A 14,001-nucleotide genomic window follows, 5' to 3' on the forward strand; every position below is an offset into this window, starting at 1 on the left:
AATTTAAATATGTATGGCATTATACAATGTAATAATGACCAAGGAAAAACATTATAAAACTAGCTAAGCAATTAAGGCTAATACCTTGAACACATCTGAAGTGGCTATTTATAGGAATGATATCTTGGACATGCTGTTCCTTCTCATGCAACTGGATTATTAACCTAGGAAACAGAAAAAAAATGCATCAATTAATAGCTACTGAAAAATTCAAGCCTTTAGCAACAAAATTCTGTGTGCTCTTGTTATACAATTCTAGTATTTATTAGATTTTCCACATCTAGTTCCCTGGATCTGAACAACATAACAGCTAGATACTGCTGTGGAGTTAAAGGATGTTTATGGTGATCAATATCTGAACACCCATAGAGTCTTATGTGCCATAAAAAAACATACAGTAGTCTATGTCCTAAAAACAGTGTACAGTCTTTAGAGCATGAATTGCAGAGTATACACCTTCAGAGTATGCATACCAGAGTGAAGAATGAATAGCTAGATATGAATTACATGATGGTGGAGGCCACAGCTGTCTTTTCATCATAGTATTTCTAGCATCTAACACAGAGTCTGACACATTAAAAGCACTTCCATGTGTTAAATTAATAAATTTGAAAAGTCATACATTAGCTTTCAAATTATAGTCCCATGACTTTTACCAAAGAATGGTTCTCTCTTCAAATAAACATGCAGGTTCACAGAGGAATATGAAGGGGTACCAAATCAGCTGGATCAGTCAAAATAACTCCAGTGACCAACAACATAGATATCGAAACCAGATTGCCTTCACATCCCTGTGTTTTGTCCTCTGATTTCTAGCTTCATGCTGGTATTTTTATGTAAACATGATTGAACTTGGCTCCCCAGTGTGAAATGCAAGGCTTGTAAATCCACATGTACTCCTGAAATACTAATTTTCATTTATTACTTATCGTTAGTGGCCAAGAATAAAGATATAAACTACTGGGTAAAAATCCATTCTGAATATCAACTAGCTTCTCCAAAGTCAAGCACTCTTAGGCTGTTTTTTTTGTTGTTGTTTTTTTTTGTTGTTGTTGTTTTGTTTTTTTAAGCCTGGAACACTCCTTTTTTTTCTGAGACCCAGATCAAATATCACCTTCTCTGTGAAGCTTTCTTTGACAACCACAAGTAGAACCAGTGGCCTTAACCACTTTTCTTGTCCTTTTTTTGTACTGGGGATTGAACCCAGAGGCACTTAACCACTGAGCCACATTCCCAGCCCTTTTTATGTTTTATTTTGAGACAGGATCTCATTAAGTTGCTTAGCCTCGCTACATTGCTAAGGCTGGCTTTGAATTTATGATCCTCCTGCCTTAGCCTCCCAACCTGCTGGGATTACAGGTGTGTGCCACCATGCCCAGCTCCTTTACTTGCCCTTCTAATTGAGCACTTACACACTCCATTATGGTTATATTTATTTCCCCTCAAGGATTGAGCTCTTTGAAAGCAAGGACCCTATCATATTCTGTCTGCAGCCTAATAGATGCTCAATAAATACTGGCTGAGTAAGTGAACTAGCTTAATTAAGCTATAAACAGAGGTGAATTTCTAAATATAACTCTTCAACTACCAACATTAAAAATGTCATTGTTGGACTGGGGTTGCAGCTCAGTGGTGGAGCACTTGCCTTGTATGTACAAGGCACTGGGTTTGATCCTCAGCACCACAAAAAAATAAATAAATTAAATAAAGGTATTGAGTCCATCTATGACTAAAAATATTTAAAAATGTCATTGTTTTGAAGGCTTTGATTTCTATTTTTTTGATTTCATGAGCAATTTATTTTTGCTTTTGGATATTTTTCAGATGTGTTAACTCTGAAGGGGATAACCCAGGGTAATTGCTGAAATAGAACTAAGGGAAATAAAAGTATTAATGATGTTTTTCTGCTTTGATCCTGTCTACCTAATTTGTAATAAATTATATTTTAAGGTGATTACAGGAATATGGGGCTGGCCTCTTTCAGCCTAGAAAGTCTGTGCTTTGAACAGAGTCCTATAAACCCAGAGAGAGACCAGAAACTAGATAAAAGACTGAGAAGAAAGCAAGGGTCAAAGAGGAAGAGCTTATTTTGAGGAAAATGAATACAAACCACCAGAATCTGAAAATATGAAGATTAGAAATGGTGGTGATCATTAGCAGTAAAGCTTAAATGGATTGTATTATTTTAAAACACCACGAAGATGAGAATTTAAGTGAATTTCACACAAATATTTATTGAATATCTACTGGATGTTAGCCACAAAATAAATTGTAGCAAAAGAATAAGGCAAGGAAGAAGCATAAAAATCTATCTAAACATAATTATTCATTTACAAACAGAGTGATTCAAAATAATAGGTGGATGCAGTGTTACATGCCTATAATCCCAGTGACAGGAGGCTGAGGCAGGAGGATCACAAGTTCAAGGCCAGCTTGGGAAACTTAGTGAGCTCCTATCTCAAAATTAAAATTAAAAAGGTTGGTGATGTAGTTTAGTGGTAGAGCATTCCTGGGTTCAATTCCCAGTACTACAAAAAATACATACATAGGCATATAGCAAAACAATAGAAATAGGAATTTAGGAGTTGTCAAACAGAAAGAGTGATGAATTATGAATGCCAACCCAGCATTATCCCTAAGATTTGTTCAAGAAAGGTTAAAAGTCAAACAACAGGTTATGTAATAATCTATTATCTTTGAAAAAATAATCTTGGTGTGTGATTATTTTTTTAAAAACTTATTTGTAATATTGGTCTCTAAGTAAATTTCTTTTATCATTGATAATAGGAACCACAGAACTAAAGATTAAGACAGGTTTCAAGTTGCAGGATAAAAAGTGGAAAAGTAAAAAGTTTTGGACCTCCAAGTCAGAGAAGGCACTTAAGATAAAATAATTTGAGGATTATAGATGGTATTTTGGTATTAGGTGTCTCCAGTAAATTATTTCTCTATGTTAATTCTGAGATACATTGCACAGGTTCAGATCTCAGTTATGCTACTTCCTAACTGTGAACAAGTGACAACTTCTCTGTGCCTCAATGTCTGTATCTGTAAAAGCAGGGTGATGTTGATAATATTATGAGGGTTAAATTAATTAATAAATAAAAAGTGCCTTGAACAATATCTTGCACATATCAAGAAAACAAGTTTCAATTGTTGCTACATCTGCATAAGTTAACACAGAATTATAACTCAAGAATTCAATTTCTCTGTGGGGAGGACACAAATAGTCAAGACACCTAGCCCTCCAAGTTGAAATATTCTTTAGTACAAGAGCCAGATAGGAATAGGCACTTATGTCCAGGCCAGCTGCTTACTCGTTATTGGTTGAACAGAGATCCAAACCTACCAAAACAAGGGACTAGATCCTTGGTTACAGTCATTTCAACAATGTAGCTATTCTACTCATCTCTTGCAATTTTGTTTTTACAGAAGATACAAAAAAAAATTTATAGGTTTGCTCCAAGATCACATCTCTCCACTCCATTCTAAACTTTCCTGTTGAATTTAGTTTTATTAATCTGGTCTTCCAGAATGTGACAAAATATGGGAAAAACATCATGAATTTCTGACATCAACAGAACTGACCAAGCAGAACCTAGGAAAGACCTACTTCATAGAACCAGTTGAAGTCCAGTTATAATGGCACCAATAATTTCAGCTAAGTGCAGGCTAGGTTAGTGGGAATTTCTTCTGTATCAATTAAAAAAGGTAGGGACTGAGAACATTGTTTTTATGCAGAATTCAACATCAGGAGACATGAGGATTTAACTGATCAACCATTTTTAAACTGTGAAAATATGCGATTTCAAGAAATCAGTGGACAACCAAGGAGGTGGACTGGCAGCATGTAGGGACAGGGCCCTATGATATGTAAAGGTCATCACAGATAGTTTAAAGATGAAGGGTAAGTGGCAAGGGAATAAGATGAATAGCTATGGTGACAGCTCATCAAAGCAATCAGTAGCACTCACTGATACAATGACAAATGTAACTTATATTTCTACATATTTCATCACCTTTGCTTCCAACAGTCAAGTAAGGCAGTTACTGGCTTACACTAAACCACTACTGAATTAATGAGTATGCCTTCAAGCAAGTGGAATAACAGAGTGTGGGGGACTGGAGGAACCAGTTGAATGGGATTAAGAAAAGACAAGACTGTTAACATTGACAATGCACCTTTCCCATAGACCTTTACTTTTTGTAAACGTTTGCAAATATTATTCCCCAGTTACACCTCCAAAGGCTATAAAGCAAGGCAGCTGATTTTCTATTCAACTGATGAGGAAACTAAGACGCAGAAAGCCTACTGACTTGCCCAAGGTTACACAACACATGTCAGTTGCAGGGGCAGGAACTAAGAACTCAGGCTTCCTGCTACCCCGCCCATTGAGTCCTTCCACTGAACTACACTGCCAGGAGCAATCTACAGGGTTGCAACTTGGGGACAAAGCCCCGTGGTTAGAGAGTACTTGCACTTCACACCTGGGCATGAACCTGTTGCCCGCGTGGCCTCAGTGGGAAGACGGTGGGTGGCCCGTCGCGGGTAGGGCTTGGAGGTAATGGAAGGCTCCCTTCTGTGGGAATCAGGTGGTTACTTACTCATATTGCCCATTCCTCTGGGCTAGGGTCAGCGCGCAGGGCTCCCGGAGAGGACCCTTCATCTCCAAACCCTCGATAGTATGCAGGCACTAGTCAAGGGTCTCCTTTTCAGAAGCGCAGCTGTGCAGGGGAAATGCGTTGTGGGGCGGTGGGAGTCTCCCGCTCCCCTGGCCGTCCTCCCCCATCCCCCACAAATGTCGCCTCCGGTGCCGGCCCTCTCCCCAGCTGGGTTCATCCTCTGGGTTTAGCGGCGCCCCCGCCCTGCGATGTTCCGCAGTCCCCCCGACCCCCACCCCGGCCAAGCGCGGCCTCCCCTCCCCCTTTCTCTTAGGCGGATACGGCAAGGGGCTGGGCTCCGACCGGGAGCGGCGGCTCCATCCCGGAGGCCTGCAGGCTCGGTGGGGCTGCGGTGTGCGAGTGGCTCCGACGACTCTGCCTCCAGCGTCCTGACACCAACCCGCCTCTGCTGCGCGTTGTTTGAGAAACGGCTCAGCGTTGGGAGCTGAGAGCCGGGAGGCGAGAGCCTGACCCGAGAGAGAGCGGCGCCTTGCGCCCCCGCCAGTTTTCCAGGCCGCCGCAGATTCCGCCCCCTGCGGCCAACAGGGGGAACTACAGCCAGTGACCCGGCGGATTGGGGGCGTCTCGACCACATCCAGCAATGAATAAGTTTCAAGTGCTACATGTGACACACCAAAGGACTTTGGAAATTGCCACAGAAACAAAACACGTCCATACCTATGAAGAAACTCAAACATGGTGGGCCAGTAGGATCCTCATCACAGCCCCAAACCAAAAAACCAAAAAACACAAAAACACCCTTATTAAAGTTATGATGCACCATGTTGGTTTTCTCACTTATCAGTTGTTCTACCTTTCCTCTTCTTTCTTCCAACTCTTACTGGAATATTTCCCAAGACTCAGATCTTTGCTCCTTCTTTGCATCCGCTCCAGGTCACCCCTAAGCAGGCAAAGCCCAAGTATATATCCCTGACCTAGACCTCTTACCTAATATATCACTTTGTCAAAAGAACACTGTATGATAAAACGAGCTCATCATTTCAGATAACCACCCAGCCCCGAAACCTCAAAACCACATGCTTTCTTCCTCTCCTAATCTCCGTATCCAAACCGTTAACAAGCCTTGTTAACATTTTCTTTGGAATGTCTTTTCCATCCTTTTACTCTCCTTTCAGACTGCCATTACTTTATTGTAAGCCCTTGATGTCCAATCTGGGTTGCTGCATTTTACCCGAATAAATCCTATTGGCTTTAATCTCTTCTTTGACTTTTTTACTCTGTTGACAGCCACAAAAATATTCTCCCCCAAACAATGCTTCAATTGGGTTATAGACTTGTCCAGAATCTATACTTAACTAGATATCAAGGCTGACTTTAAGCCAATAATAATTTAAAATGTAGTATGGAAATAGACCAATGGAACAGAGTACAGAGCCTCAAGACAGACCTACACATATATGGAAAATTGATATTCAAATTATGTGGCATTTCAGATCAGTGGGGAAAGAATGGATTATTCACTAAATGGTCCTGAGGCTATTGCTTTTTCATATAGAAAGTTATAAAATTAGATCCCTACCTCAAATCATAAGGGAAAATTAATTACAGGTAGATTAAAAGATCTAAATGTTAAATGCAAAACTTCACCACTTTCAGAAGAAAATGGTAGCGGGGCTTGGTGACAGGAGACTTTCTTAGCATATACAAGGCCCTTCAATCCCACTGCCCCAAAAAGAAAAAGAAAATAGAATATTCTTATGATCTTGAAGTAGGGAATGAGAATGATACCTTCGGTCACATTAAATTTCAAAATGGATATGTTTTGTGACAATATAAAGGAGACAAGCCACAGAGTGGGAGAAAATATTTTTCAAATGCATTTTATCAACAAAGGGTAATCTATGAGGTCCTATACTTTTAGCTGTCATCGCCTTCTGACTTGCGTTTCCAGCACTCTTTATCATTTGCTATGTTTAATCACACTGGCTCCTTGCTTTTCCTAGGACTTGTCAGGCACACTCTTGCCTCAGGGCTTTTGCACTTTCTGTTTACTCTGGCTGCACTCTCATCTCCTTCAGCTCTTTGCTCACATGTCACTTTCTCAGTGAGGTCTTCCTAGACCACTTCATTTAAAATAACAAATCAATAATGCCCTCTTTCTGCTTCCATAAACATACGATCCTTCTTCCCTGTTTACTTTTCTTCAAAGGATTTCTCTAACTATCCACTGTTTTATCTAATTTCTTATCAGTCTTGTTGGTCATTTAACTTCCTCCATCAGGATACTAGTTCCATGAGGGTAAATAGTTTTGCCTGTTTTGTTCATAGCAGCATTCTCAGTGCTTTGAATGATTCCTAGAACAAAGTAGATGCTAGAAAAATATTGATTCGGGCTATATAGGAAATCTGATAAATAAGTTAGAAAATGAAAGAAACCTAGTAGAAAAATTGACAAAATGTATGAGTAAGCAATTAATAGTCAAGGAAACCCAAATGGTCAATAAAGATATGAAACTTTATTACTATTCAGGGAAATTTAAAAATGAAATCATAAGATATCATTTCACAACCATTGATTTGGCAAAAATTTTAAAAGTGAGAAAATACCAAGTGTTGTTGAGGATGTTGAACAGATAGATCTCTGATCCGATGCGAAAAGGAGTAAAAGTTGGTAGAATTGTTGTGAAGAGCAATTCGACAATGTCTAATAAAGTTGAGAATTTAATACCCTTCAACTTAGAAATTCCAATTTCTAGGTATAGACCCTGGGAAAACTCTAATCTTTGTGCACAAAGCAACAAATAAGTAATGTTATTTGCTGTACTATTTGTAATCTCAAAAAGGTAGCAAATTAAATACTTATTGACAGATAAATAATCATAATATTCATGAAATTAAATACTATTTTGAAATTAAAATGAATTTGAGATATATGTAGTAAGAGTTAAATCTCAAAAATATAACTGAGCAAAAAGCAAATTGCGAAACATGTTCTATGTAATATTTATATAAAGTCTGAAAATATCTGTTTCTAGTGGCTACATAGTATATAATGAATAAATATAAAATATGAAAGGGCACAATCACCAAATTTAAGGAAGGGTTAAAAGAGTGAGACTGGGAGGATTATACAGGGAATATCAACTACACCTGTAATATTTATTTCTTTTTTTAAAAGTTTTTATTAGATGTTGATGGACCTTTATTTTACTCATTTATTTATATGTGGTACTGAGAATTGAACCCAATGCCTCTCACATGCTAGGCAAGTACTCTGCCACTAAGCCACAACCCCAGCCCTGTAATATTTATTTATTGAAACAATCTGAAAGATGATATCACAAGATTTGATAGAACTGGGTGGTAGGTCTGTATATTAGTTATGTTATTCCATGTGATTTTCTGCATTAGATTGTAACTGATGAAATAAAAGACAAAGAAATCTATGAGGGAGGAGGGTTAGCAATGACAAATGTGGACAATAGTCCAAGAAAAATGAGGGTCAAGAGGCTTTCTTTCTGATGAGTTACGGAGTTTACTGGAGACAGATGTGTGACATCAATAAGCCATGAGGGGGCTGGGGTTGTGGCTCAGTGGTAGAGCACTTGCCTAGAATGTGTGAGGCACTGGGTTCCATCGTCAGCACCACATATAAATAAAATATATAAAAATGAATGTATTGTGTCCATGTACAACTAAAAATAATTTTATTTATTTTTTTAATTTACAGACTGCATTTTGATTCATTGTACACAAATGGGGTACATCATTTTGTTTCTATGGTTGTGCACGATGTAGATTCATACCATTCATGTAATCATACATGTCCATAGGGTAATGATGTCTGTCTCATTCCACCATTTTTCATACCCCCCTCATTTACTTCTACATAATCTAAAGTTCCTACATTCTTCTCTCACTCCCCACCCCTCCACCCCATTATATATCATCCTCCACTTATCAGGGAAAACATTCGGCCTTTGGTTTTTTGGGATTGGCTTATTTCACTTGGCATGATATTCTCCAATTCCATCCATTTATTTGCAAATGCCATAATATTATTCTTCTTTAAGGCTGAATAATATTCCATTGTGTATATATACCCAATCCTTGGTTTATACACAAAGGACTTACAATTCAGCATACTACAGTAACACAGCCATATCAATGTTCATAGCAGCTCAATTCACAATAGCTAGATTATGGAACCAACCTAGATGCCCTTCAACAGATGAATGGATAAAGAAACTGTGGTATATAAAAATAAGTTTAAAAAAATAAGCCATGAGAATAGAAGCAAGATGAAAAGGGTGGGGGGCTGTGGCATGATAAAATGGAAATAAGAGAGCACATACTGAAGAAGTTTGGAAATTTAAAAAAGGAGCAAAATACAATTTTAATTAAATGATAAGAAGTGTCAAACAAAGGTTCTGGGCGAAGCCTGAAGCCGCTTTAAAGCAAAGATAAAAGAGCCAGCAAAGAGGGCACCTTTTAATATGCTAGAAGATGGAGGCAGCAACATTGCAAGCAAAATCCCATTCCCAGTAATTGGGAAAAGCAAGGATCCGAGGTTAGGATGGAGGAATTTGGCTTAGAGAAAAGGCAAGATACATCTTCCTCTGTTCTCAGAACTTAAAACAGTGCCTGACATATAGTGATATTCAATAACTATTTGTTTAATGAAGAATAAGAGCTTATGTAGAAACTGAAGCATATTGAGGTAAGGAAACTAAAAATTGGGGACTTTACCAGAGGAAATGATGGTTGTACGTAAGAGATATCTAGCCAGGCATGGTGGTGTATGCCTGTAATCTCAGCAACTCAAGAAGCTGAGGCAGGAGGATCACAAGTTCAAAGCTAGCCTCAGCAACTTAATGAAACTCAGTCTCAAAATGAAAAAATAGGGTACGGAATATAGCTCAATGGTTAAGCACTCCTGGGTTCAATCTCCAGTGCCCACCCCTCCAAAAAAATACAATGTGAAGAGTTAAATGGTCACTGGATGAAATGCAAATAAATGAAATGTTAGCTTCAAGAAAAACAGAAAACTCATTAAATTCATCACCCCCATGGGATTAAGTAGGTGCTCAGTGCCTGTCTTTTATCCATTAGACAATTATCACTAAATGCCCAGAACTTTTAAGATTTCAGAGACAAAATAAAAATTGAGACCTTGGTTTGAGGATGTGGCTCAGTGATAGAATGCGTAGAATGCTTTCCCTAGCATGCTCAAGGCCCTGGATTCAATCCCCAGTATTGCAAGAAAAAAATGAGATCTTTAAGATATCAAGGCTATAAACTAAAAGAAATTAACAAACTCAAAAGATAATTGCTATTTAAATGGCCACAAAATGAGATAGTGCATCATGTTCATTAATTGTTAAACTAATTTAACAATTAAATTGTTAATTGTTAAATAATTGTTAACAATTTAAATTGTTAAATTTATTTCAAAACTCACTATATTCATTTGATTTTTGTGGTGCTGGGCATTAAACCCAGGACATCACACATGCTAAGCAAGAGCTCTACCACTGAGCTATATCCCCAGTCCTAAAACTCATTATATTTGAAAACACATTTTAGGTTAGGTTGGAACTTCTCACTTCCCAAATCTGCATAATTTTTATGGAGAAATCACAGCCATTATTAACTAAATTAGTTAACGTGCAGAGAAATAATTTCAAAAGCAAGCTTACAAAAGCCATTTCAAAAATTTATGGCAAAAATATGAACGTTTAATGCAGAATGCAGATGCCTTTTAATATGTTCAATATGATGCTGCCTGAAGCCTCCACAAGTCAAATTGTTCAGGGCCTGTGAAGGCAAAAACAGGCCTGCCTGACATAGATGAGTCTGGGAGGGAAGATTTCAAGTAGGTGAGTCAGCAGCCAGAGACTGGAAAGCAGGCCTAAGAGAAAGCAGGCCTTGAGAAGCATAAATGATTCATTGATTTCTAAATCACCACTAGTTGAAAAGCCATGCTTTACATGTACACAAATCCAACATCGATATGGTTTTCTGTAGAGAAAAGCTTACTTTATTTACATATTTTTATTTTACATTTCTGTGATTTTTTATTTTCATTCCTCATAGAATCTGGAGTGAGAAAGGCTCATTACCTGGGGCCACAGGCCATCACCTACACTCCTGGTGAGAGGGTGACAGGCCCAGTAGGCAGGAGAAACTGGCCTCCTTGTATATGCAATGCCCTCTAGACCCTCCTTCTTCCCCTCTGAGTCTCACCTTCCCTTTGCTACTTTTGCCCTACTCTGGCTAGTTTCTTAATTTCCTTCCCTAGGTCGTTCTCCTTGGCTAGGCTCTCCTTTCTACTTAGTGAATCTCATAACCAGGTCTGGCATTGCCCAGGCCTGCTTGCTTCCTCCTCTCAGAAACTGGAGATGTCAAACTGAAATATGGAGCCTTTAATACTCCAAGGATCTGTCCTGAATGTACCTTTCCAGAGTTATCACCTAAGACTACTCTATACAAACTTTATGTTATTACCCATCATTCCTTCTGGAATTGCACATGTGCAGCATTAAGTGGCAATCAGATACGTGTGCTCATAACTCATGTATTCAGTTGATCATTCAGCAGAATACTACCAGCTTTCCACTTTGGTCCTGACCTTTATATAGTGTTATATTACAAAACATGATCATAAGCTGTTTAATATATATCCCCAAATAATTAGAGAGATGATGATGATGGAATAAAAAAACATTAAAAATAATCAAATTTCTACAAATTCTCAAGATGACACCCATCAGGCCCATAGGGTGCATTTATCCGATCCAAATTCTCATATAGTACATTACATTGCTCAGTACTTTGGAAACCCTAAAGGAGAAAATGGAGTTATGGTTCAATTCATTTTGCTTTCTCACTTATTGGAAATAAAAATTCACATCTGCAAAATAAAACGATGAGATCTTCAATCTCATCATTTAGAAACAAAACACAAGAATTATTAAAGTAAGCAATTTGATAGCTTTTAAAGCACAAAATTCGAGAATTCTGAACATCAGGTCTTGAAAGCAGTTTTTGTCTATTTGTGAGTGCTATGAGATCTATACTGTCATAGATATAATGGGATGATCTATAAAGATTGCCTGAGTGCCTCTCTACCCTCACCCTTGTGACCCTTCTCAATGTAGGCAGTGAGACATGAGACTTGTCTCACCTCCAATGCAGGTGTCATAAAGGTAGGAGGAGAACATAGCTTTTGTGTTTAGGTTATTGTTTTATATCACTGTCCAGGGTATAAGAAAAATTTGGGAAGAGTCCCTGCTGGTCAAGACATTACGATCTTCACACCAACCCTCCACCTCCAACAGGCAAGAGCCTCAAAAGTGATAAGAGGCAAGTAGAAAAAGAATTTAAAAGCTGAAATATTGTGGTCATGACAAAATGGAGCTGTGCTGGGGAAATACAGGGACCATGCCATTAGAGGCCTGGTGGGGAGTTAGCCACATTACATGGATGGCAGCATAGATGGATTACTGAAGGGCCAGTGCAGACTACATCAAGAGTCCAAGAAGCCAGGTGTGGTGCGCACAACTGTAATCCCAGAGCCTGAGGAGGGTAAGGCAGGAGGATGGCAAGTTTAAAGCTAGCCTCAGCAACTTAGCAAGACCTGAAGCAACTCAGTGAGACCCTGTCTCTAAACAAAATACAAAACAGGACTGGGGATGTGGCTCAGTGGTTGAGTGCCCCTGAGTTCAATCCCTGGTACCCCCCCCCCCCCCAAAAAAAAGAGCCTAAGAAGTAGGCTTCTTCTATCCACCACTATTATTTTATTCTTGCATAAACTCTGGAGTTCAAAATCAACATGAGGGTCACGAAGGAGGGAGGAGGTGAATCCTAAATCTGGTCAAGTTTAAATACGAAACGACTAAAAGAGCCCAAACATTGAATTGCCTGAATTTTACGTGCATAAGACTGGATTGTTTCTCTCAGGAAGAATGGTGCCTCAAGAAAGAAATGAAGTCCAATTGCAGGTAGTGTAAAGTCCAGAACTTTGTCTGCTTGCTTATGACTGTATACCAAGCAATCACTTAGCACCTAGCACAGTAGCATTTTGATAGGTATCTGTGGATCATAAAATTATAAATTTGCAGAAAATATTGATTTTGAAGAAATATTTTCCTTGCAGAAAATAATGATTTTGAATCTTCCTGAGTATTTTAAGCATCAAACCAAATAGGGAAATGCTGCTCTAATCAATTTGTTTGATTTTTTTGACCACAATCTACTCATTCCTACTTTCATCATGCTGCTAATGCCATACCTTTCCCCCAGTCTCTCTGTGAGGGTACCTGCTGGAATGATCTATTCTTCAATGCTCACCTCAGTTGGTGAAGTTTTTCTCCTGTTACCTCTCAGCTGGAAAGGAATGCTCCATCTTCTGGACAATAGTGTCTCTGTGCACCTCTTATAGAATTTTCTGAAACTTCTCAAATCTGTTTTGTTTCATGTTGTTACAGAATGAAAAAGCACATGATGGGCCTGGTCATTCTTATCTCCACTTGCCCCACCATCTCCCCACAGCGCTTTATGGTCACATCTTTTTTTTTTTTTTTTTTTTTTTGTGGCGTTGGGGATTGAACCCAGGCATGCAAGGCAAGTGCTCTCTCACTGAATTACATTCCAAGCCCTGTAGTCACATATTTTAAAATGAATGTTTATAAAACATCAGTTTATATTTTCCGTGGCAGGTCTATTTTCCTTTCTTTAATGTGCATAAAATATACAAGCATAGCTTAACAAATAATTATAAAATGAATGCCCATGTAACCACTACCTGAGTTAGACAATTGAGCATTGTTAATGCTTTGAAAAGATACCCCCAAGCCAGGCACCTCTCTCTAATCACTCCTTCTTCCCACCCAGAATTAAACTAGAGCTAGCACTGAGCCACCATTCTCTGGAGAAGTATAAAAGCTTTTGTCTGTTTGATTTAGTCAAGGTTTGTGCTATACTGGTCATTAAATTTTTGAAGATTGAGTTGAGGATATAGCTCAGTGGGAGAGCACTTGCTTAGCATGTGCAAGGCCCTGGATTCCATCCCCAGCAATGCAAAAATAATTTTTAAAAAATATCACCCCTGGATATAACCATTATCTTGACCTTTGTGATAATCATTTCCTTCATTTTTCTTTTTTTATTAATTTTTTTATTTTTAAAATTTGTTCTAATTAGTTATACATGACAATAGAATGCACTTAGACACATTGTACACAAATGGAGCACAACTTCTCCAGTAGTATAATCATACATGTATATAGGGTAATGATATCCATATTTTTCTTTTTAGTCTTATCACGTATGAATATAACCTAAATATGTTTGCCTATTTGACATCATATGGTATGT

At 38.3% G+C, this 14,001-nt stretch overlaps 1 protein-coding gene across 3 annotated transcripts in view; it reads right to left on the minus strand.

The window, feature by feature from the left end:
• Positions 1 to 5,169, minus strand: part of OCRL (OCRL inositol polyphosphate-5-phosphatase) — a 65,285-nt gene extending 60,116 nt beyond the window's left edge. For 2 of the 3 annotated variants that reach the window (XM_079123360.1, XM_079123358.1), the window contains exons 1-3: positions 4,945 to 5,169; positions 4,606 to 4,688; positions 85 to 164 (exon numbers count right to left, since the gene is read on the minus strand). In XM_079123360.1, coding sequence (XP_078979486.1) covers positions 85 to 164; positions 4,606 to 4,688; positions 4,945 to 4,983 — 202 coding nt within the window. In that variant the 5' untranslated portion in view covers positions 4,984 to 5,169. The remainder of the gene's footprint in view (positions 1 to 84; positions 165 to 4,605; positions 4,689 to 4,944) is intronic. The other variant, XM_079123359.1, reaches the window with a different exon arrangement.
• Positions 5,170 to 14,001: the final 8,832 nt, after the last annotated feature.

The sequence above is a fragment of the Sciurus vulgaris genome, assembly GCF_902686455.1.
Source record: "Sciurus vulgaris genome assembly, chromosome: X".
Taxonomy (NCBI): Eukaryota; Metazoa; Chordata; class Mammalia; order Rodentia; family Sciuridae; genus Sciurus; species Sciurus vulgaris.